General features: G+C 45.0%; 1 protein-coding gene across 4 annotated transcripts in view; it reads left to right on the forward strand.

Moving 5' to 3' along the window:
* TENM2 (teneurin transmembrane protein 2) overlaps positions 1-24,766 on the forward strand; it is a 998,550-nt gene that overhangs the window by 839,559 nt on the left and 134,225 nt on the right. Inside the window, exon 13 of one of the 4 annotated variants that reach the window (XM_059917648.1) lies at positions 17,067-17,093. The exons of the other annotated variants lie outside the window; for them this stretch is intronic. Coding sequence (XP_059773631.1) covers positions 17,067-17,093 — 27 coding nt within the window. The remainder of the gene's footprint in view (positions 1-17,066; positions 17,094-24,766) is intronic. 4 annotated transcript variants of the gene reach the window in all.

Below are 24,766 nucleotides of genomic sequence, written 5' to 3' on the forward strand. Positions count from 1 at the left end.
AGACAAGGCTTTGTCCTTGGGCTCCTGACCCTCCCCATCACCACCACCATCGATAAATGTCTCCTCCTCTGGCCCCATTTCATTCTCACTCAGTCACCTCTCTGTATATCTAAAGCTTGATGACTGAGAATATTTCTTAAAAGGTCATTTTCTTTAAGAAGTAATACTTCTCAAGTTTTTTCAGTTTGGGTTTTGTTTTTGTCTTGGTTTGGGGTTGGTTTCATGCCAAGCTGGCTGAGGCCACTTGCTTGCATGGAAACTCTCAGAGAAGTCTCTATCCAAACTACTAACATGGCCCCTTGAACTTACCTTTGATTCTAGCCATTGAGTTGGGGGCCCTCCCCTGTGTCCTAGCCCCAAGACCCCAGGCACCTGGAGTGAGAGGAAGGGTTAGGAGCTTCTCCAGGGCTGACTTATGAGATCAGACTCAGTTTCCCATGCTGTTCATTTGGGTGGTCAAGCAGAGATAAAGTGCTCTCTGCGTTAGGTTTCCCCCAATTATCTAATTGGGCATCCAAGGGGCAGCGTGCCTATCCAGGCCACGACCATAGCACCGGGACCCTGCCGGGACAGTCCGTTGGCAGTGAATTGTTTTTGCAATCGTTCAATGATGCTCCAGATCCCGCTCCCCCTGCAGCCGCTTTCATCTTCAGTTCCCTGCAGAGTCTGGGGGATAATTCGGAAGGCTTTCAAGGGAAGGAAGTGCACAGCCCAATACTGAGACAGTTTAAAATCCTTATTAATAACTCCCACTCTTCAGGGGTGCTCCTCTTGGTATACTTTTGCATGCTCGGTGTGATCTGAATACAGACTCTCCCCACCCTCATACCTCCATTGCCCCCAGTCTCCCTCCCCAAAAGAGCTCTTGCCAACCAGTAACCTTTAGGTAGAAAATCGCCCTTTCTCTCAGTTCACACAACCCAGCCTCAGCCTCCCCTTTGCTCTCCCCTTCCCGCATCTGCCGAGGGTTTAGCATCCCACAGGGATTCCTGCTGACTCTCTCCTACCTACAACTCATCTCTACTCTGGGAAGAGCTCACAGGAGGGCAGCCCTGATGGATTAGAGCAGAGGTTGGAGAACTATAGGCGGGGGTGCGGACCAAATCTAGCCTGCTGCCTGTTGCTCTGTGGCTTATGAGCTAAGAATAGTTACATTATTTTAAGGGTTGAAAGAAAAATATTTCCTGACACATGACAGTCATATGAAATTCCAATTTCAGTGTCCCTTAAACGAAGTGTTAGTAGAGGACAACCACACCCATGTGTGGATATATCATCAGCTTCTGCACTGCACCTTGGCCTTAAGTAATTGCAACATGGTCCACAAAGCCATTTGTTGTCTGGTGCAAAAAATACAGGAGAAATCTGGCCAACCCCTGAATTGGAGAGTTGCGCAAGTGCTGGCAGAGAGGGAGGAGAAAAGAGAAGAGGGTCAACGTTCACTTTAGAGAAAGGATACCAATTGTGACTTGAAGGCCATCAGGGGCCAAGAGAAAGGGAAGGATCCAAATGTCACAGAGAGCGAGTGGCGAGAGAACAGCTGTTGCATGGAAATGTCTCTGGGGCCTGTGAAGATGAAATGGGAAGATGGTAACTTGAGTCTCATAGAAGATGGTGAGGATGTGGCCAGCAGGAGAACACAGGAGATGATTCTTTCTAGCCAGCCCTTCGGGTGAGATGAATTAGAGAAAGGTGTTTTTGCTCCTTGAAGTGTCTAGTTCAAGTTTCCCAGCTCCATGAGCTCTTGAGAAACAGAGAAGGTGCAGATTTATATGCCAAGTAAAGCTCCCCCAAATGAAGCTAGTGACGTCCCAGGAAAGTCTCTCCTTCAGAATTATGATCTCTCATGACTTCATGAGCTCGCACTACGTATGTTATAAAGATCTTTATCACCAACGTCTGTCCTTGTGAGAAATTAGGGCTCTGTGGTTTTATTAGTAGTATCAGTGCCATCTCCTCACAGATTTACATTCATTGGGCTTTGCTCAAAAAAAGCCAAGCATTCCTTGGTTGGTGAGATTTGCTATTCAAAATCTAGAGGTGCTCGTACACATGTAATTGCTCCTTTTGCTTTTCAACCTCTGCCCCCAGAGCTGTTTCATGGAGTTTTAATCTTTTATTTTGAGCAGACTCTCCTGTCGATTCACTCTAAGTGAATGCCGCAATTTACAAGCCCAGAATCAGTCCTCCTCCTCAGGGATACTGACAGTCAGAAAAGAAAGAGAGGCTCTTTGGTCCCTTTCAAGCAGAGCCTCAAATGCTATATTTTGAAAATAGAAAATAAATAAGAATGAAATGGCACCTAGTCTGCAAAAAAAAAAAAAGTGCATTGGGAGGTTCGGGGTAGGGCAAAGCAGTGGGTGCTTGGGTTGTCTGTGGTCTGTTTTCAAAAGGTCGTGGTGTGACAGTTTTCTTAGGGTCATTGCAAATAGTCAGCTAAGCGTCTCACATCAGTCCTTGTGTATCACGTTTATTTTACCCAAGGAAGCAAGAAGACAGATGCAGGGGGGAAAGAGATGAGGATAAAAGCACAGCCTTCCAGAACTCAATCAAGTAGAATCACCAGGATCTATCCATGCTTGGTCAAATGCATTTCTGGAATTTTTCAACCAAATTATTCCTTTATATTTGGATATTTAATACATATTGCTAAAGATTTAAATATAAGGTATAACATTTCAATGTTAACTGGTAGAGCTAACTTGCCAACAGGTTGGATTCTACCAAGCAATGATCTTTTATTACCTCTTTCTAACAAGTTAAATACAGAATATGGCAAAAATCTCCAGAACTGCAGAGAGGAGAAATAGACATTGAATCCAAATCAACCACAATTCGTGTATCTCTTTGGAATATATTAACATTATTTGAATAGGCTGCGGTTTACTCATATGAATAAATCAGAAGGCACATTGTGTGGTTAGACTAGTTTCATTCTTTAAACATAATCCTAAAATGGGCTGTTGTTCCTATCAGCTGCCACCCCTCCCACCACCCCTTATTAATACTGTGGATTTAACCTCAGCAGTCTATTCAAAGTCTATAACACCAGGGCATAAAGGAACCATAGAATAACTCAGAAATCTCTATGAACTAGAGTAAAGTCAGATAGACATCTCTTATAAAGAAACAGAGTAAATGTTAACATGTTCTGCAAGCAGAATAGTCGGGCAAAATACAGGGAGAGACCAAAGTTCTTATTGCTGGAGATTACAAGGAGGAAAGCAGAATGCTCCTTGAGGATTGTTGCCATTATCGTCAGCTGTCCAGATATCCACTCTAAATAATACAATCTAACACACACACAGAGTAAATCCACCAAAACTAGGCTCCGACCCTAGGTGAACTCTTTGATATCTGGGTAGTGAGCAATGTCTATAATGGTTATTCCAGCCTGTTTACTTTTTCTATGTGGTCCTGACCTCCAGCTGCATTTCGGAATCATGAGGACTGGATTCCCAGGATCGTGTGGGACTGAGTAACTTGCCCCTGTACCACAAGTCAGAACAGTTTTCTTTTCCCTCTATCGCACTGGGATCCTTCTATTTTTCCTCTTTAATTGGTTGGGGAAAGAACTAGATTCTTGTGATGTTAATAAGGAAAATGAATCTTTACCCAAGGTAAAACCAGCCATGCGACAATCTGATGTGCTGATCAAGTGATTGTCATCAGGAGTAGACAGGGTCACAATCCAAGAGGGAGAGAGCTTCGGAGATACAGGGAACAGGTCAGGAAGAAAACGACTGTCAAAATGAACCAACTTCAGACTGAGTCCAGCTGCTTCTGCATCTCATTCCAGCTTCATTTAAGTTATGGAAACTTTTTTTTTTTCTTGTAGCTATTATCCTTCAACATTTGAGCTTTCATGACTCTACAATGAGATATCAAGTTGAGATAAAATTAGCCACTGTGGAACCGTCCTTCCCACTGGGTCTCTGGAAGCAGCTAATTCTCTGATTGGTTCATTAACCTATTCCTCCGGGAGCTCTTATTGGAACCTATCCTAGGATCTCCCTATTTTTTGAAGTGAAAGCCTAAAGTGGTAGTTCTTCACTGTTTAAGGTTATAGACAGCAGAGAGCAAGCAGAACATGTTCCACTGCTGCTTTTTTTCCCCCTACACGTTGGCCAAAATGTGAGCCTTTTCATTGAAGATCAGGAATCACCACATGCCCAGAAGTTCTCTTCACGTCTGGGTCAGGCAGTCTGCCCAGGTTTCCTACCCAACCTCAGCACAAGGCCCTGGAGGTAGAAGTTAGAGGAACCCATTTTCAACTCAATGCAAAAAGTGGAATATAATGAAAGGGAAAAAAAACTGCCTTACAAGTAGTGAGACTCTCGTAGCTGAAAGTGTTTACTTTCTTAGCCTAGATGTTGAAGAGGGCCTTTCAGGGGAAGGTAGACTAGATAGACACAAAGCTCCCCCTGGCTTTATGGCTCAACCATCCTCTAGTTTTAAATGGAAACATTTTTTTGGTATGACTTTCTATGTGAGTTAGTAACATATGCCCCAGCAGAAAAGGAGGTCTCATCAAAAAAGAAAAGAGGGGAAGAAGTCTTGCAGTTATAGTTCTGTGGGGAGACAGTGAGTTGGAGTATTCCTTGTACCATCACCTTCATGTTTCAGAGGGTCCCCTTGATGTACTAGCACGTGGCCCACAGGGACAAGGCCAGATCCAACAAGTAGACAGCTTGATACGAGGTCTCACTGCCTTCACAAGAGCAAAGGACTAAAAACAGTTTGGAACTCTTAGAACAGAAACCCATGGGTGAGAGTGAGCGTGAGGAAGATTCCAGACTCAAAAGAAAGGAAAACATCAAAGAATAAGAGCTGTTGAAAAAATGGGCTGCACTCCCTGAGTGTATGTAGTGAGTACTTGGTCGCTTGAGCTTTTACAAAGAATCAACGTTTCTTCCAAGACTATGAGTCTTGGATTCCACAATATGCACTCAAGGCTTTATATTAAAGAAAAGGGGAATGCAAAGAGGGCCCCAGAGCAATGAACCCCATAAGATGTTCATGATGGGCATTTTCTCATCACTTGCTATCTGATTCATTGCGGTGTCATGAAGAATAAATTGACAGAGGGCAGGAGCTCTGTGTTCTAGGCTTGACTGTGCCACAAACATTCTGGATGCCCTTGAGAAGTCACCCAACCTTTCTGACCTTAGTTTCTTCCCAAGGCCAATGAGGGGGGTGAACCATATCACTGCTTTCTAGAGTGTGGTCCACAAACATGAGATGTTTTTGTTGGTGTGCAAATGTATTTTATTGACTGGTTATATGGGGCTTTTAAAAAGAAGGATTAGGAAAAACCATAACTGGCTCATTAAACTCATGATTATATGGGCGTTAATGCTTAGGGATGTGGCAAAAGCAGGTAGTGATATTAGGCCTAAGTAAATTTGAAGAAAGATATTAAGTAAATAACAGTGCAGATATTGCAAATGTCACGAATGCAATATGTGATTGACTAGATTTAGAACACACTTGGATGAGATGATCTCGAAGGACCTGTCTGTCCATCTCCAGAAGTTTATTACTTTTGATGCAAATTTATATGCATCAAATGGAATGGTCCACTCCAGGACAATCAAATCTTTCTCTCTTCTATAAGGTCAGGGAGGGTCTCCAGGTAGATTCCCATAATATACTAATACACTTTACATCAAAGGGATGGATACAGCAGAGTGTTGGTTTTGCCGATGATACGTTGTGAATTTTGTTAGTTAGTTTGTGTGATTATCTGCTCATCTCAGCTCCAGTTTACATCTGATTTACCTAGAGAATGCTTCTGTGCATTGAAAAACTTCCTTCAGTGGTTTATATTTGTGTTTCTTTTTGTCCATTTATATTTGTGTTTCTTTTTCTAAATTTTTTATTGAAGTACAGTTGATTTAGAATGTTGTGTTAATTTCTGCCGTACAGCAAAAGTGATTCAGTTATACATATATATACATTCCTTTTTTAAATATTCTTTTCCATTATGGTTTATCATAGGGTATTGAATATAGTTCCCTGTGCTGTGCAGTAAGACCTTGTTGTTTATCCATTCTATATAAATTAGCTGAAGTCTGCTAACCTCAAGCTCCCACTCCATCCCTCCCCCAACCCCCTCCCCCTTGGCAACCACAAGTCTGTTCACTATGTCCGTGATTCTATTTGTTTCATAGATAGGTTCATTTGTGTCATATTTTAGATTCCATATATAAGTGATATCATATGATATTTGTCTTTCTCTTTCTGATTCACTTCGCTTAGTATGATAATCTCCATGTTGCTGCAAATGGCATTATTTCATTCTTTTTTATGACTGAGTCATATTCCATTGTGTGTGTGTGTGTGTGTGTGTGTGTGTGTGTGTGTGTGTGTACACACCACATCTTCTTTATCCATTCATCTGTCGATGGACATTTAGGTTGTTTCCATGTCTTGGCTATTGTAAATAGTGTGCTATGAACATAGAGGTGCATGCATCTTTTCAAATTATAGTTTTGTCCAGATATATGCACAGGAGTGGGATTGCTAGCTCATATGGCAACTCTATTTTTAGTTTTTTGAGGAACCTCCATACTCTGTTCCATAGTGGCTGCACCAATTTACATTCCCACCAACAGTGTAGGAGGGTTCCCTTTTCTCCACACCCTCTCTAGCATTTCTTACTTGTAGACTTTTTAATGATGGTCGTTCTGACTGGTGAGGTGGTACCTCATTGGAGTTTTGATTTGCATTTGTCTAATAATTAGCTATGTTGAGCATCTTTTCATGTGCCTATTGGCGATCTGTATGCCTTCTTTGGATATATTTGTGTTTCCTAATTAAAAAAAAGATGGTGTTAAAGTAGAGGTCCATCTGACTATATCCACATCACTTGGATTTGAGCAATGCAAGCATGATAACGAAGGGATTAAGACACAGTCTTTCGTGTCAGTCTACCTGAGATCAAATCCAAGCGTATTTCTTAACCTCTGTGTGCCTCAGTTTATCTGTAAAATGAGAATACCGAATACGACCTGCCTCGCTGGGTTATATGTAAAGTAGTTGGCCCAGTGCCCATCATAAAGTAAAAGCCAAATAAATGTGAGCCAACATCATCATTATCATCCCGCATTATCACCATCATTATCTACTACCAACGTAAGACAGAGCACAGGGGAGGATTATCAAAATCAACTTCTCTTTAAGACATTTCTGCTACCTTCAGTCTCCCTCTCACACATCTGCCTTCAATCCATCAAGCAGTTAGCAGCATGTCAAAAACAACACCTACCCACTCTCCATTTCCCAAACAAAGGTTTGTTCTGTAACTTGCCAGCATCTGGTTCTAACAGAGAAACTGCCTCTCTTACCTGGAATTGAACCTGCTTATTTTACCAAACAGCCCGATTGTACATGAAACCAAACATCTGAATATCCTTAGGTTAATACAGGTTAATACAATTGTGAAATTGGGGTTTGCTGCTTTCAACCAAAGTTCCCCAAACTAGACCTCTTGGACATATCCAGGGGTAGCCAAGAGTTCTCTGAGAATTTATTTTTAATTCTGGGTTTCCTTTTTACCATAAGTATACTTCAAAAGGAAAAGAACTTTTCCCTTGAAATATTACTTTGGAATTCTGTTATTATTTGAAGAGAATAAAACTTCAGTTCTTTACGCCAGTGTTTCTCCATATAGGGACCACAGACATATTCTGGAGGCCTTTGGTAGGAATCTGTTCTCCTTGAAGAGGAAATCTGGTATTTCTTACATTTGAGGATGTTGTCAGGTCAGTGTGTCTTAGAACACCTTGTCCTGGTCTCGCCTTTCCTTACTCCTTCTCATTCCTCATGACTCTGGGTTCTAAGATTCTATCTGCCTGGCTCTGTGCATCAAAGAATGACCTAGGAGCTTCAACTTTGACTCAGTTGAGTAGCACACATGCTTTTTGGAGAGTCAAGACTCTCACTGATTGTCTGTCCCTATTCAGCCCAATAAACTTCACAATTGCCCACATTCCTCCCAGGCTGCAATTGCTTGACTCCTTGGAGCATAACTCAAGGGTCATATCTGGGGATTCTTTGCAATTCCTTGGCTCATCTCCTGGGTTATCAGGAGTCATACCGGGCGGGTATCCCAGATGTTCATGGAAGAAACAGATTTTACATTTTCTCCCAAGTTGTCTGCCTCATGGGGTTCACTCTTATACTAACCCACTTCTTTCATAGCATTCTATTTCACAAGCTCTTTTTCAAAGGCTTGCCTTTATTGCTTTTGGAAAATAGGGTACCATCATTTTGAAAACCCGCCAGTCGAAGTCAGGGATTATTGCTCTCCTCCTCCATCCTTGCCATCGTGCATTTCTATGTATCATTATAACCAGACCCGCAGAGGCCTTCATACCATTGATGATCTCTCAGCCTTTCCCTTCATGAGTAATAAAGAAAGAAACCTCACCAAATAGCAGCCAGGAGAAAGTTGAGTATTTCATCATAAACATTCTCGGGATAATTAGAATGGATTAAATTACAAGAGAAAATGCATTTAGTTAATCTTCCCTCTAATTAGAAAAGTATCCCTGGTTTTAAGTAAAGTGTTTGTTTTTAAAAACATATTTTCATTGTAATCAGTACGGGGGAGGCCTGCTTGGTCCTCAATGATAGGATTCAACATCTGCAAAGTAATTAAAAGCTACCAGCCAGTGATTTTTTGATGATTAAGATCCTTCAGGAGCCTATTCAGTCTTTTCCCATTGCTTTCACCATGGGATTCTCCATAAATGACCTTATTCTGTGGTCCGTGGCAACGGTACCCTCTTTCTGTGCCCAAACGGGTGAAGATGTGTCTGACTCCTCTCAGTCAACAAGTGTCAAGTGGGAAGATTAATTCAGGAGAGTTTATATACTTTTCCAAGTGAGCTGGGATAATAGTCAAAATGAGACCAAAATGAGTAGGCAACATGAGACATGCATGAAATAGAACAGGGTCACAGTCTAGCCCTCCATGAGTTCTATTGCAAGGCTGACAGATCCCACACTGCCCCCAAGCCCTACAAGTCTGTCCCACCAGTAAGGAATGATTTACATCACTTCTTCAATTTTATGGTTCATCCCAACTGCAAAGCTCCCTCACCCCCAAGCATTCCTAGAAGTTTCCAAAGGTGTCTCACGTGTTCATCTTTAGCCCATTCAGATTCTTCTAGCTCAGTCCCGTCAGTGACGCTGCCTACAAAATGCAGTTAAGGGGAACCCTAGAGTACTTGCCCTACTGCCCGGGTCTACGCCAGGGGTGTGCCAGCCAGGGCCCTCAGCACCCACTCTACTGAAGCCCTGCTGTGTTTACACACAGAAGGAGAGAATGCCACACTCTCCCACGCTGGGAAACTTTATCAGCTGGTAACATGTCCCTTTGAGAAAACAGCCCTTCATTTTTTGCCTATAGCCCCTCTCCCATACTTCAAGGTTTTGTCCCAGGGCTGGGCTGTAGAACAGACCACAGGATCCTTTCTGTTTCCTCACCTGCGTTCATCCTCAGACACCCTCTGTAGACCCAGGGACAGTGCGGGTTGCTCACAAGTTCTCCAAACAGAACCAGGCTCTGAATCCCAACTTAGCCTTGGGACCCCTACCGTCTACACAGCCGACTCTTAAGGTTGCTTCCGTTTTCAGCCAGCTCAACTGCCAATCAAAGAGTCCCTGTGGCCTCCCACCTTCCTAATAGTCATGTCCCAGGAGGAAGGGAGAGGGAACTGCTTCCGTGTCCCCTAGACTCTAGGTTTCCAGCAGTTTCTGGCACAGCTCTTTGAGGCTGCTTGCTCTAATTGTGCATGGCACCCAGCATCACCCAGCGGCCCAAACTATATATCACAAAAACTACATCCTGCCAGAGAAAGGAAGGATCAACCAGCGTTCTAGAGACAGAAAGCCCCACGTAATTGTTGTCCAGGAGGAATTAAAATTACTGAGCATCCTGGGCCACGAATTCCAAGTTCAGCCGCAGCAGCACCTGGTCAAATTAGCAATGAAGTTGGTTAGAGCCTGGCCCGGAAGCGTCATCTGTCTAAAGCTGTAGGCAGGGTGATGGGCTCTCATAAGTGTGAATTGCATTTCTTTATTTTTTAAATTATGCTTTAACTTCAAGAGGGCTTGCCAGGCAGCTGTGTCTCATCTAGAATCAATGTCAGGGGGTAGGGGGCCCCCAAAGATTATAAAATAACCACCTCACAAACACAGAGGAAACACTTGTACCTGATTTGATTCCAACATGTCAGCAAGCTGTCAATCACTGGTCACACTACTCCATCCAAGAGACACACTGTCTAATGACACGAAACTCAAACGTGGCACTGCAAGAGAGCGTCCTGGCAAGAGGCAGTGAGATTGTTTCTCTACGTTAGGTGTATGTGAGCTCAGGAAGCCCAGATGTTGCTGGTGATAGCAGCGCCCGCCCGTGAGTAGGGAGGGAGATTGAAGATGTTGAGAGAAACTAGCTTCTTCCTATTAATCCAGGAACGCAAGCAAGTCGAGTTGGGTCCCTGAAGCAAGTTGCTATCAGCTTCTCACCATACTTTGAATATGAACTGATTTAACTTTGTATCTCCATTTAATGGAGCCAAGAAAGATCTGTATCTGTTCACTTACAGACCTGCTCTCTGGGGGTCTGATACGGGAAATGTTTTCATATCATAGAAAAGCCTAGCGCCGAAAACCGTCTACCCAGAATTAAACAGCTTGAAACACATAACATACATCAATACTCACTCCAGACTGAACACTCATTGTCAGTGCTCATAGCTTATGAACACTCATTATCAGTGCTCATAGCTACTACTGTAGTTATCATGCGTTCGCAGGGAGGGGCTGGTGTAAGGAAATGTGTAGCAAAAAGATTAAATGTGTGAATGAAACAGGCCTGGCTTCAAATCCATTGCCTGTTGGGTGACCTTTGGCAATTTCTGTGTCTTCAGTAAGCTTTGGTTTTTCCCATCTGTAAATTGGGAATTAATAATACCCATGCCCTACTGTTGTGAGGACTTCACTTATAGGTGAAGCACTTAACACAGTGCTTGATGTTCCATAAATGTTGGCTTAGTAATCATGAACAGCACTTCTTTGTGCCTTTACTGTAGTTTCCCCACTGTGTCTTCATGGAGTAAGCAGTTAAGAAAGCAGTAGGGATAGGATACAACAATGCATGGGAAGGAGCCCAAAAGTCCAGAAAGAGAGGCCGGGGTACTAGACCTCATGTGTTAAGCCAGGTGTCTGGGCCCCTCCTCTGATTTCACTCTTGCAGGAGGAGGTCTTTGGAACACCTGGATTCTGTTCCTTTAAGAAGGGAGAACCCAAGGAGCAAGTGTAAAGCAGGGAGGGAGGTAGAAATGGACCAGGATGGATCTGACTGCCAACTGCAGGAACGTGGGTGTATTAAACAAGAGAGCCACATGTGTTTCATTGCATGCCACGTCTGGGGTCCATACTTCCTCTCTGTGGTTCTAGCTGGGCAATGGCAACTACATTCATTCATTCGTCAGGAAACATTTATGAAGTGCCTACTGTGAGCTGGCTGTAGCACACGCCCCCTGCCCTCTTCCGTGTGAGCCTCTGGGGCAGCAGGGATGAGAAGTGATTTGCAGAGGGGCGGTTGACAGCCTGAGGAACTCAAGACCTCTACTGCCTTTTTGACTGCATGAGACTTTGCCGCTTTCTAACTTGGGACACGCTCCTGGTGTTTCTACCAATATTTTTGGCTTGTTTTTCTACACCATCCCTTGCTCATAGCTTCCCAAGGAGATCAATGTAAGAATAGAAGCCCTGTACTTCAAATGGTAGTTTAAATTCATTTGTAACACAATGTAATTACATAAAAGGAAGCAGTCAGGTATCAAACTGTGTGGATACACACAAATGACTCCCTCATAAGTGTTAATATTTCCAACAATGGAAGACATTTAGTTAAATCAAATGAAGATGGCAACTCATTAAAATTTGATTTTCCCTCCTATCCTTTTTTATCTTTTAATCCTCCATATATGGCACAGCTTGTTCAGTTAAATAACACTCGTTAATTAAATCTCATCTTCTCCTAGCTGTATCTATATTTTTATTTATTAGGAAAACCTTTAGATGCTTATAATCTAATTTAGTTGGATTACTGCTTGGACGTCTCTAAGTAAGAAAACTGTGGGGTTTTCAGGTGGAATTACTGGCTAGAGGAGGGTGCGGGAGAAACCAAGTTCTCCACTGGCAGGAGCTGGCAGACAGGCCTCTCCTCTGCTGGGAGGCTTAACCTAGATTTGGATAATGAGGGCACCATGCATTCAGTATCTCTGTTGACTATGGGAAGGGGCGGCAGGGCAAAATCTATAGAAGAAGGTGTAAACTCAAACACCCCTATGTGGGTGAGGCAAGCCCAGTATAAGTAAGTGCATTAAATAGGGTGTAAGATGGTGAGGAGTGGGAATAATCTGGAAACTAAAGGCCCTACCTATGGAGGGCAGACACAACCCACCACTGGCTGAACGTTGCCATGTAGAAATGCAAGCCTAGTTTTGCCAAATTTTCCACTTCTTCGGTAGAAGCCAGAGATCCAGATTGGTACGCATACTCTCCCAATGTTTTTTGTTTTTTGTTTTTTAATTAATTAATTTATTTATTTATTTTTGGCTGTGTTGGGTCTTCGTTTCTGTGCGAGGGCTTTCTCTAGTTGCGGCAAGCGGGGGCCACTCTTCATCGCGGTGCGCGGGCCTCTCACTATCGCGGCCTCTCTTGTTGCGGAGCACAGGCTCCAGACGCGCAGGCTCAGTAGTTGTGGCTCACGGGCTCTAGAGCGCAGGCTCAGTAGTTGTGGCTCACGGGCCTAGGTGCTCCGCAGCATGTGGGATCTTCCCAGACCAGGGCTCGAACCTGTGTCCCCTGCGTTGGCAGGCAGATTCTCAACCACTGCGCCACCAGGGAAGCCCCTCTCCCAATGTTTAAATGTTGGCAAGCAACTCAAAATTTATGAAAATGCTGTACAAGCCATTCAAACAAGACTGGGGGCCAAACGAGACACCCATCTGTGACCACTGACACCTCCAGTGAAAGATGAGTGCTGAATGAGGAAACATCATTTGCCTGGATTGAGACTTGCATAGCTTTGGCTACTTTTCTTTGATACCCCACCTCTCCTGGTGACTGGTTTAAGCTGGCGGGAGTCTCATTACCCTGATATAACGGTGATACTTTGCACTTACATGGTGAATTTTTCTCCAAGGAGCTCAAAAGACTTTGTGTTGCCTCAGTCAACCTCACAACAAGCCTGTGAGGCCAGCAGGAGGCTCTTGCCCCCCAGTGCTCAGTGAGCAGCATCAGAAAGGATGTGACACGAGGCAGCTAGGTCGACTCATTGGTTTCAATCCACGGTCTACACAATGGGCAAATACAGCGTTCAAGAAGCATGGCCAGGGTTTCCATTACTGCCTCCTCTGCTGCCCTTTTTGGCTTCTATTCCCTGCATCTGCTCCAGTTGACAGCTCAGCCCCAGATCTCAACAGTATAGGCCAACTGAGCCAGTAACTTATTCCTGCCGTGCGTGTGAGTGTGTACACGTCTTGTGTGTGCATGCATGTGTGTGCACCCATCTGACTTCTCAGCAGGCCCAGCATGGTACATCCACACCCATTACAATATGTCTCTGCATTGGTCATTGGTCTAATGCCATGCTCTGAAATGCTACCTTAGCAAGTGCTCAAGACCTAGAAACTCCAAACAGGTATCTTCAGGAATCTGGATACCTGTATTTTACTAACCGTGCCTGAATAATTCATGCTGCTTGAGGTCCCTATGTCCCTTTCTCTTCCTCAGTCTGATAGAATTACAATGGTGGAGGAGAAGTCTTTCCCTTACAGAGCTGGCATGTGTGCCCTCTCTATGGCCACAGTGGATTAGTGGGAATGGCCGTGCAAAACAGGCGCAAGGGCTAGAGCAGTGCAGTAAAGGGCCAGGAACAAGGATCTTCCCTGAGTTGCCTTGGGGAGAACAGCCAAGAAAGTAACACTGACCATCAGTGATTGGAGCTCTGTCACTGCCATCACTTCCTCTCCATGACTGGGTTCAAGGGCTTTCCTACACAGTCCCCCTGCCCAGCCCCTTCCCCTCGGCTTCTTGGGCATATGTGCTCTCTGTCTTGCTCTACTCAGGGGAATTCCATGGGCGTTGCAGGCATGACCCAGAAGGAAGACTCCAGTACAGCAGTGTAAACCTGTTGATCTTTACAGCAGGACAGCAGAGCACAAGTATCCTGCATTTTCTAGATTACCTTGCTCTTCCCTCCAAGTTGTCTCAGATCAGGCTGCTGGTTCCTGGGAACAGTTCCCAGCATGATATTCTGCTACAGTCATTCACGTTCTCTGCATGCGAGCATGCCATAAACATCCTTCAGAGGAAGATGCAAAATGAGAGAAACACCTGGCCATTTTCAAATGCATGTGTTGGGGAGAAAACTAAACTTATTGACATTGGAACTACAAAGGCTGTCATACCCACCCAGCTTGCAAATCTGATCCTGCAAATCAGGACACTCTTCATTAGAGTCAAAGGAAACCGCCTTTACCAGGGATGCAAACTTTAAAGATCTTGCAGAAAAGCAATGGAAATCCTTCGGCAATCTAGTCTGAGCCACAATTGATTGAGCCTCCGGAATCAACCATAATGTTTTAGCTCGTCCAGTAGATCAAAATCAATATTGAATATGTTTAAAGTACGTAGATTAAAAGAACGATTTCTTCATATATATGAGTATAGCTGAGTATATAAAGAAATGGCTTTTTTGCTGCCTTGGGAGAAATCGACTTGTGCTTTCCATGTGGCCGTTCAGAATGGAAGCTTTCAAAGGTCAGCCGAGGCTGCTCTTTTTCTCCATACGTTACGCTTCTCAAAATATTCAGTATCATACAAACAAATCATCATTTGTATTTTTAGAACAGATAAGCAAACATACATTTGGGGGAGTTCAAGGGGACTCCTCTGTCATAATGGCCTCAGGGTGACATTCTAGAAAGTCAAAAAAGCGAAGGTAGCCACTGGCATCCTCAGTGCTGCCGAATCTGGTAAAGCCCAAAGTGCCCATGGTACAGTGTGTAAAATGCCAGCGCAGGTGACACTCACCGTAGATCTGCCGGCAAATTCAAGCCCACCTGGCTGAACTGGCCTTCGGGTTAAATTTACTCCTGAATGCAGACAGTGAAATTCAAGGGAAGCACAAGAGGCCAGATGCACTGGTCAGCAGGGAGTTCGGCCACTGCAGTTTCAGCTCGCAGCCCCACTCAGGTTTCGGAAGAAACTGAAGTGAAATTCCAGGTTGAGTTAAATACCTGGCAGGACCACAGGTCGGTTTCAGTGCATCTAACTGACCTCAGCTTCCTGGGATGCCTTTACCTTGACATGTAAATTTCCGCATCCATCACCAGTGAGATTGGGTTACACTAAGCAATGCAACCTTAAAATATTTTCTGAGCGGTAAAAGCAAACGATTGCAGTGTTATAGAATCCCGTCTTTTAGCAGACATGAAAATGTTACTGATACTAATCATCGCAGCGAGGTAAAAAGCCACAAGCCAAGACTTTGAGGGGAAGGAGGCAGAGCCCCTGAAAACAGCATGAGGCTGACACAGGAAGACAGGAGTTAAAGCCAGCTGGGAATGGCTTCAGAAGCTAGAAATGCACATTGCTGGCGGTTTTGCTTTTCATTTGTTTTTCTTCCCAGGCTGGGGCTTCACCCCTTTCTATTAAAACCCTGACAGTGACTCCCAAGAAAGATGATCTCTGACAGGACCAATTCCTTTGGTTTGGCCAATCCTGCCACCCAGCAGCAAAAGTACTACCCAGAAAGAGCCTGAATGATCCCCTGCCCTGAGCAGGAATACAGAAGGTGCTCTGTAAGTGCTAGCTGGCTTGAGATTCCCTGGGTATGACCCTCTCAGCCATTTCAGAGAGAGAGAAAGAGAAAGCGCATCAGATCTGAGGAGAGAAGTTGGAGAGGAAAGAGTGAAGAGCCACTGTGAGTTGGCTTCAAAAATACTGTGTTTCTTCTTTGTTATACAGCAGCAACTAACACAACAATGTGAAGCAATTATACTCCACTAAAGATGTTTTAAAAATGTTATAATGTTAAAAAAAAAAAAAAATAACTGTGTTTCTTAGCTGCCAAAACAGCCCATTTGTTACAAAGTCAAGAGCTGGATTGGAAGAAGAAATAGCAAAGGGAATAACCAAAACTGAGTAAATGCAGGGTTCCTCCTGAGTTGGGAACATGAGGGCTTGAACAAAGGATGTGCTGGCCTGTAACCTAGTGCATACATTCCAAATGGCACAGAATCACCCCCAATGGAGTGAAAAATGTTCCTTGGGAGGGTGTGAAAACATCTTACTCTTTATTGTATAAAACAGATTCATGGGGAAGGAAACAGTAACCAAAAATGTTAGGAAATATTCATCTGGTGGAAGAGATGATCAACTGATTTGTTTCAGAACTTCAATAGAAGTGGCCTCAAGTATCTTTCCTGAAGACACACTATGGCTCAGGAAGGTTTCTTCCAGTTCCCATTTCTGTCTTTATCACCCCTTGCCGGCTGACTCAGGCTTACACCAAATCGGTTTGGGCTGAAATAAGGAGACGGGCCAAATAATTGATGTCATATATGTTTTGAATTTACGGATTGACTGACTTCCCCTTTCGGATAATAATAGCTGATAGTTATTGAGTATTGACCATAAAACTTGCCAGTCCTGGTGCCAAATTCTTAACGTCTTGACCTTCTCTCGTCAAATCTTCACATCAGTTTTGCAAGGTGGAAACTGTTGTCATCAGCATTGTACAGGTGAGAAAACTGGCTCAGAGAGGTTCAACAATCAGTGGAAGTCTTAACTGGCAGGGACAGGGGGAGGTGAGCTCTAAATCCAGGTTGACTTGACAGAGACCAGGTGTAACCAGTGCACTGTTTTGATCAGCTGCTTTGACCCCAGGTAATTACAACAAGAGGATTACTTTGGAGGCCAGCGATGAAATCAGAGTATATATGGGCACCAGGGAGCCATCCTCACCTACTGGTAAGGTCACCACCTGCAGAAGCGTCTGTTTGGTGAAGGAGAATGACCCCCCTATTAGTATGCTTTGGGGTTCTCTGCTTTACCAGCACCCCCTGGCCAAAGAGTGCCCTAACTTATCTCAGAATTCGAAAATGACTTACTGCCCCTCAGCATAGGCGTCATTGACCAACTCCCCTCAATTTAAGTTGACTTTCTATCAGAGTTCACATTTCTACCAACTTTTCATTAAACTAATTATTCAAAACAATTCAGAGTTAGCGTTCTCACAGCAACTGTAACTCTGCCGTGACTATATTAAGGTGTAAATCGAACAGCATGTTTTGCAATGAAGTTAATTTTATATTCACCAGAGAACTGAGTTATAGTTGCTGTGGGAACCATCATTTCGAATCTCTTGACTTTTCGTGCATTTAAATTCTCAACCACAGCATTGCACACTGTAGCATATTTTGCATGGACGCTTAATTTGCTTCGCACCGTGGCCTGTCTACCCTGACCTTGGACGTCTTGTCAGAGACTAGCATAGCAGCCTTCTGGTTTTCCCAGCCTTCTTTCTTATCCTGGTACCTATGACACAGCAGGGAGAAATCACCAAGAAACAAAATGGTTCCCATTTTATCTTTAAAATGTTTTGGAGAGGTAACTTTCCTTAGAAGCACAGTCAGGGAGAGGTACCAAGTCTCGGGCAATGTCGACTAAAGCAGGCGATGCCATTGCATTTGTGTCGAGCCAGGATTCTCATCCAAGGGTAATTTTGGCCCTGCGCTGTGTTATTCAGTACACACAGGGTGACCTCTGAAAGCTCCAAGACCTTCCAAGTGCCATTAATCATGCAGGCATACACAGCCATACGTAAGAACTTACTGGAGCTCCGGAAAAGCTAAACAACATTTCCCAGAGCCCCATAAAACCCAAGCATCTCTAAGTCAAGACGCATTGCAGGGCCTCTCTAAAAGGGACGTTCAGCAGAACTGGAATAGAACTCGGGCTAAGTCCTGGTGGTATAGAATTGGTAACATGTGCCAGGGTAAAGGCAGAGGCTAGCAGAGCAAGTGAAACTCTGAGATGGTTAGAGACGTGAGTGTTCCATCTACAAGGATTATCGATTTTTGCAGCTTTATTGGAAAAATCAGTCATGCTTTCTGCCTCCCGGGGATTGCTCGGCTGCAATTTGGGAGTGTGTATGTGTGGAAACTCGGCAGGTTAAGCAGCTGAGTAGCAGCTCCCATTCACCATTCAATTATCCATTTAGCGAAAATGTGACAGCAGAAACATACTGCTGTTTTGCATGTTTAAAATGTATTTGAAAGGAGGGATTTTTTGTTTCTCTGTAAATGAGAGGATTTCCAAGAGGAAGCTCTTGCCTTCCTAAGGGCACACTCATTATGCAAAACTGAAGAATAGCACCTAACAATAGCATGGGCCAGATTGTTGGAATTGTATACTCTCGGAAAACAAGTCTCCTCATTCCTCATACCGATGGAGACTTCTTGCAAAATTGGTAGATAAAAACCCTATCATGACCAGCGACCCGCCCCCTAAGTCCTTGATCAGCTAAAATATGCGTTAAGAAAAGGACTAGAACACTACATGCAAGTAGAGTTTCAAAGCACAGGATACGGTCAGGACGGCAGGGTTACCCACGTCACAAGGATGGGGATTGGTGAATGATGAAGGCGCTGGTTTCGTGAGTCAGGGCGGGGTGGGAGACACCGTGCCAGCTAGAGGAGAGAAAGGAGGTGAAAAGCGGAGGGGAGATTGGAGTGTTTTTATTGTTTCTGTACCAGGCAGAAAGTAAGGAAAACAAGATAAAATATGGTTACTGTATGAGGTCATTTGATATGCAGTGTTCTGAGAGCACGTCTTCAGAGGATTTGGAGAGATTGTTTGGTAGGGAAAGCTCGATAGATTAATAAATAAATAAATATATAGATAGATAAATAGATATTGGATAAGTGATGGGTGGATAGGTAGATGATAGATAGAGATAGCTTTAGTGTGTTTGAGTGCCACAATTCAGATGCGTCAAGCTGACCTATAGAGATAAACAGAATGCAAAGGGATTTAAAGTCCAGGATTAATTATCTGGGAGGATGCTTGGGGGTGGTCCAAGGAGGCCTTAATGCCAAGAAGAACTAGACAAAGTTGGCAGAATACATGCAGCCTGTGGTCTGAAGTCATTATGTTAAGAAAGTCAGGAAGTTCGTTTGCTGGAGCTGTTCCATGTTAGACTGTCAACTCTGACTCTAGGGACAGAGCCTGGGAGACCCCGTGCTTCTCTGATCTGCTTCACCCATGCTGCCCTTTCCCTTCACTCTGCTTGTTGTCTTTAATAAGGAAAAGCAACTTGGAGAGGAGGGCAGAATCCCGTCTCCTCAACCCCATTTGTTCACTGATTCTCAGCTGAGGAGTCAAATGTATTTGCATAACCGGAGTGCTATTTTATGGACGAAGTATTTTATCCTCTGCTTTTGTGTCTCAGAAGTCTTTTCTTTTGGAGGGATGTGTAGGGAACCCTAAACCCATAGAGAATTAGCCTTGCCACACAGAGCCATTGGTAGCAGGGCACCCCTGAAGCCTGCCTGAGCCACCACGACAGTTACCAAGACTACCCCTATGGCCTCCTCCTGGCCAGCCTCCCAGATCCCGCCCTTGCCCCATCCCTGTGTGTTCTCCTTGCACAAAGGGACCCTTTAAAACTTCAAGTCAGATGGGACCACTCCTCTGCTCAAAATATCCCCAGAGCTCTTGTTACTCAGAATAAAGCCACTATCCTCAGAGTAAGCTGCAAGGTTCTGCATATATCTGTCCTCACCTCATTACCCTGTCCCCACATTGTCCCCTTGTGCACTCTGCTCCAGTCACACTAGCCACCTTGCTGTCCTTCCAACACCCCAACACTCTCTGCCTCAGGGCCTTTGCACCTACAGTTTCCTCTGCCTGGATTCCTGTCCCCCCAGACATTGGCATGACTCTCTCCCTCCCCTCCTTTAGGGTTTTCACTCAAACGTCACCTCATCAGCAAGGACTTCCCGGACCACCCCATACATAACAGCAATCCTCATCTCACACCACCCCCATCACAGTTCCCCCCCACCCCGCTGCTTTATTTCCCCCCTAGCAATTATCACCATCTGACGTGCCATATTAATTTATTATGTGTTTACTATGAGTCTCCCCCAGTAGAATGTAAGACCTTTAAGAGCGAGACTTTGTCTCTTTTGTTTACCACTATATGTTCTGTGTCTAGAAAGTACCTGACATTTGGTAGATACTCAGCAGATATTTACCGAATGAATGAAAGAATAAGCTCATGAATTTATTCTGGAAGTTGACACATTATAACAACTCCGTACATGCTTGATGTTGCATTGGGATTTCTCCCTTAGAAGTCCTTTCACTTCCTGATATCCACACGCTAGACTCATCAAGGGCGAGGGGTAGAGCTGGAGACAAAGGGCAACCCTCTTGACTGGGGACCACCAAGCCACTCAGGCAGGACATCATGGGGTGGCTTCACCTGGCACGATCCTGTCCGCTTCTCATCTTATTAACAGAGCGGGTCAAGCTCCAGACTGACAGCTCACACTACCCTAAACCACCTATAAACCTATAAATGGTCATTGATTAATCCACAGTGAGGAAAACCCACATCTCCTTCTCAGTGTATTCTCTCCCTCAAGAGAAATCTATATGGGAAAGGAAGTTAAGATCAGAAGATCGCCCGGGGAAGCAAAGAGTCAAAGCAAGGGGTGTGTTATTCCAATACCAACCTTCTCCCTGTAGAATCCTCCCTGGTTAGAGGGAAGCGAAGTGCATGGGCCCAGAGTTGGACGGGCCTGGGTGCAAACCCTCAGGCTACCACTTTCACTGATTATGACCCTGGGAAAGTTCATTAACCTCTCTGAGCTTCAGATTTTTCAGCCACAGATGATGATAATAATTTGTACTTTATATGCTCCTTGAAAAGACTCAATGAAGTAATGAGGATGTGAGGTGCTGGGCACCGGGACCCGCACTCGTCAGTGGCAAGTGGTGTCCCTTCATTCCCCCCAATCAAGCAGGACGCACTCACTGCTGAGTTGACCCTGACTCTCTCCTGCTCCACGGGGCTCCCCTTCCACACCCCGGGCAGACCACCCCTCTCTGTTAACATACTTTTTTGAGCCTGAATGAGATTTCTCAACCCTGGGATCCTTTACAGTTTCACCTCACCTGCCTCTTGCATTTAAGGGGGATTCCGAAGATAACGTGTCCCGTTATGTGCCCATCTTACTCATGTAACTCTCAGGAAATTATCTCACTTTTCTCATTTCCATTTCCTCCTCTTTGGGGGGCACCTTCCTGGGGTCTTTGCTCTACTGACTGCGCTGACCCTGGTATAAACAGTAGCGGACACTCCCTCGCCATCACCAATTCAAGTGCCAATCAGAGGCTCTCCCAAGCCACACGGGACCCTTCTGCTAGTCTTTGGGAGGTTACTTTTTTTTCTTTTTTGTTTTCTTCAAGGTTACTTTTAACAACAACACTAATAATAATAGCTGTCAGTTCTGGAACATTTACTATGTGCATTTACACATGGTTTACACATCATGCGTATTTTTGTGCATTAACACCTATTAACACTCATGCCAAGTATGATAAGTAATATGATATGTATTCTCTCTTTTAAATCCCAACAACCCTCTAGGATAGGTACCCTTCTTGCCCTGGTTTCATAGATGAAGAAACTAAGGAATAAAGAGCTTATAATTTTTGCCTAAGATTATACAGCCAAGGGATAGGGCTGGATTCAGAGCCCACTGCCTTCACCACGCTACTGCCACGTGGTTACCGGGCTGACCTGGTACTTTGGCCCAAGGAGGCCACAGATACTGCTGGAGGGCTCAACGTCCTCAAACAAGTAACCCAGTATAAAAGTCTGTGCCCTCTCCCTTGTCCTTGGGGGGCCGTTCGCATCCATGACCACCAGTGAAAAAAGCCCAGCCCTCACTCGCTGACCTTGATAATGACAGTTATCCCAGGTGGCATGCGACGGAGGGGTTTCCTGGGACTCAGGACTTTCAGGGCTAAAACCCAGACAGTCCCAGGCAAACGGGGACAGTCGGTCCCCCTAGTTGAGAGCAGAGACTCTGGAGCCCGTCTGACGCCAGACGTTACATCCTGGCTCCACCACTAACCAGCTCTGCCACTTTGGTCAAGTTACTTAACTTTTCTGTGCCTCCATTCCCTCTCCTATAAAATGGGAATAATACTAGGGCCTACACCATAGGGTTGTTGTAACAATAAGTTAATTCATGAGAGGCATATGAAAGAGTGCCAGGCACACGGAAATGTCTAGTTGAGGAATTGCTATTCTTGTTGTCATTCTATTAAAAGCTTCCTAAAATCCAGAGTTACGGTCCTAGGGCAGGTTCTTTGTCTAGCCCTTTTAACATCTCTAAGAAACAAACATTTAGTGATTTCCTTACATTTTCTAAAGTTGGGCTGCAAACAGCAACAGCAAAAGAATATACATGGCAATTTATCATCAGCGTGATCTTAACACCAGTTAAAAGAGAGCGGCCAGCCTGCAGTAAGTAACAAGTTCGTGCCCACAGGCCTTTTAGGTGTTATTTGTATTTTTATGACCCTCCTGTGGCTATACGGATGCTCAGTGGGTGTAGAAATTGGATGGTTAAAAATAACAAAAAAGAGATCAAAGCCGTGCCTTTGTCCCTATTTCCATACCAGGGAGGTACCACATTCATTATTTGCTGGACAGCTGCGGGAGTAAGCAACACGAGCTACAGCAACTTGATTATCCTCCAAGAACCACATTAAACCATTGGGCTTTCTTATTATTGTCATCCCTGCCTTGGTGGAACTCTTGTTACCCTCTTAATCTACCAACATGCCTCTCTCCTCCCTCGCTGGCTGCTCTATCCTGTGTCTCTCAGTCAGGAAGGATCAGTTTATTCCAAGGTGAAAGGCACGGACTTTCTCCAGCACTCATCCACAGCCGCTGGCATCAGCTCAGTTTTAGACCCTGTACCGGAACCAACTGTTTCTTTTGCTTGGGGAGATGTCATCCATCCAGGGGCTTGGGGTGTGACCTGCAGGAAGCTTTTCCCTTTGCCTGGCTGCCGAATCAAGGGCCCAGTGAAGCAGCAGAAGCACCACATGGTTTATTTATGCATTCATTCAACAAACAGCTTTAATGCCAGGTGCTGGGAAAACAGCCTGTACAACAGAGTCAGAGTCTTTTGCACTCGGGAGGCTTGGAGGCTCCCGGGAAGATGGGCATTGAGGCTTCTCCACCTCAGCCGCACAGAGGAACCACTTGGGGAGCTCAAGAAATCAAAATACTGATGCCTGGGTCTCATCCTCAGAGATTCTGATTTAATTGGGGGTGCAGCCTGGCATTGGGGTTTTTCAAGGCTCCCAGGCGATTCTAATGCGCAGCCTAGTGGAGACCCACTGCTCTAAACAAAAGAGGAATTAGAATGATGGCGAGTGCTTCAGAAGAAGTAGGTGGTGCTGTGAAGTCATGTGATGGAGGGGGAACCCTGAGCTGCAAGTCAGAGAGCCTTCCCTGAACAACCGCTGGCTCAGCCAAGGATAAATGGCTTTGCCAAGTGAGTGCAGGGGGCAGAATTTAGGGAGAGGGATCTGCAAAAGTGCAAAAGGAAGAGGATCCAGGCTATGTTCTAGAACAGAGGAGGGCAGTGTGGCCAAGGTCAGAGAGCGGAGACTCAAGTGACAGGAGATGAGAAGGGGAGAAATGGACAGGTTCCGATCAGGCAGGGCCTTGGAGGCCCTTTTCTGGAGTTAGGACTTAAGCCTGAAAGCAGTGGTTCTCACCCAACAGCCATCGGCACCTGCTGGAGGGCTTGTTAAAATGCAGGTTGCCTGGCCCCATCCCCCCAGAGGTCCTGAATGGTGGGTCTGGGATGGAACCTGAGAATGTGCATTTCTAATGAGATCCCAGGTGATACTGCTGATTCTGGTGCCAGGACCACACTTTGAGAAGCAGTGCTGTGATCTAAAGCGATGGGAGAAACTCCTGGTACATTGGCAGCGGGTTCCAGCGTGGCCCCGGTTGGTGTGGGCCTTGGCAACCTGCTGATATTTGCCCATCACTACCCATGACATCCTCCTCTGATTGGGTGAAGTGGGATAAAGAAAGGTGTTGTTCCAGGGGAAGAAAGCAGGCTCCCCTCAAGGAAAGCAAGGCTTGTGTTGGATCCCAGGGCTACTGGGTGATAATGACTCAGTCCCAATTCACTAAGTAATTGACATGGGATTTCCCTCCCAAGAAGAGCTATTCCCGGTTACTGCCGCCTAAACTGTTTCCTCCTCTCATGATTTCTACTTTTTTTTCTTTTAATTTATTTTATTTTATGTTATTTGGCTGTGTTGGGTCTTCGTTGCTGTGTGCAAGCTTTCTCTAGCTGCGGTGAGGGCGGGCTACTTTTCGTTGCGGTGCGCGGGCTTCTCCTTGCGGTGGCTTCTCTTTGTTGTGGAGCACGGGCTGTAGGCGCGCAGGCTTCAGTAGTTGTGGCACGCAGGCTCAGTAGTTGTGGCTTGCGGGCTCTAGAGCGCAGGCTCGGTAGTTGTGGCTCACGGGCTTAGTTGCTCCGCGGCATGTGGGATCTTCCCAGACCAGGGCTCGAACCCGTCTCCCCTGCGTTGGCAGGCGGATTCTTATCCACTGCGCCACCAG

Source organism: Balaenoptera ricei, chromosome 3 (assembly GCF_028023285.1).
Source record: "Balaenoptera ricei isolate mBalRic1 chromosome 3, mBalRic1.hap2, whole genome shotgun sequence".
NCBI classification, from domain to species: domain Eukaryota; kingdom Metazoa; phylum Chordata; class Mammalia; order Artiodactyla; family Balaenopteridae; genus Balaenoptera; species Balaenoptera ricei.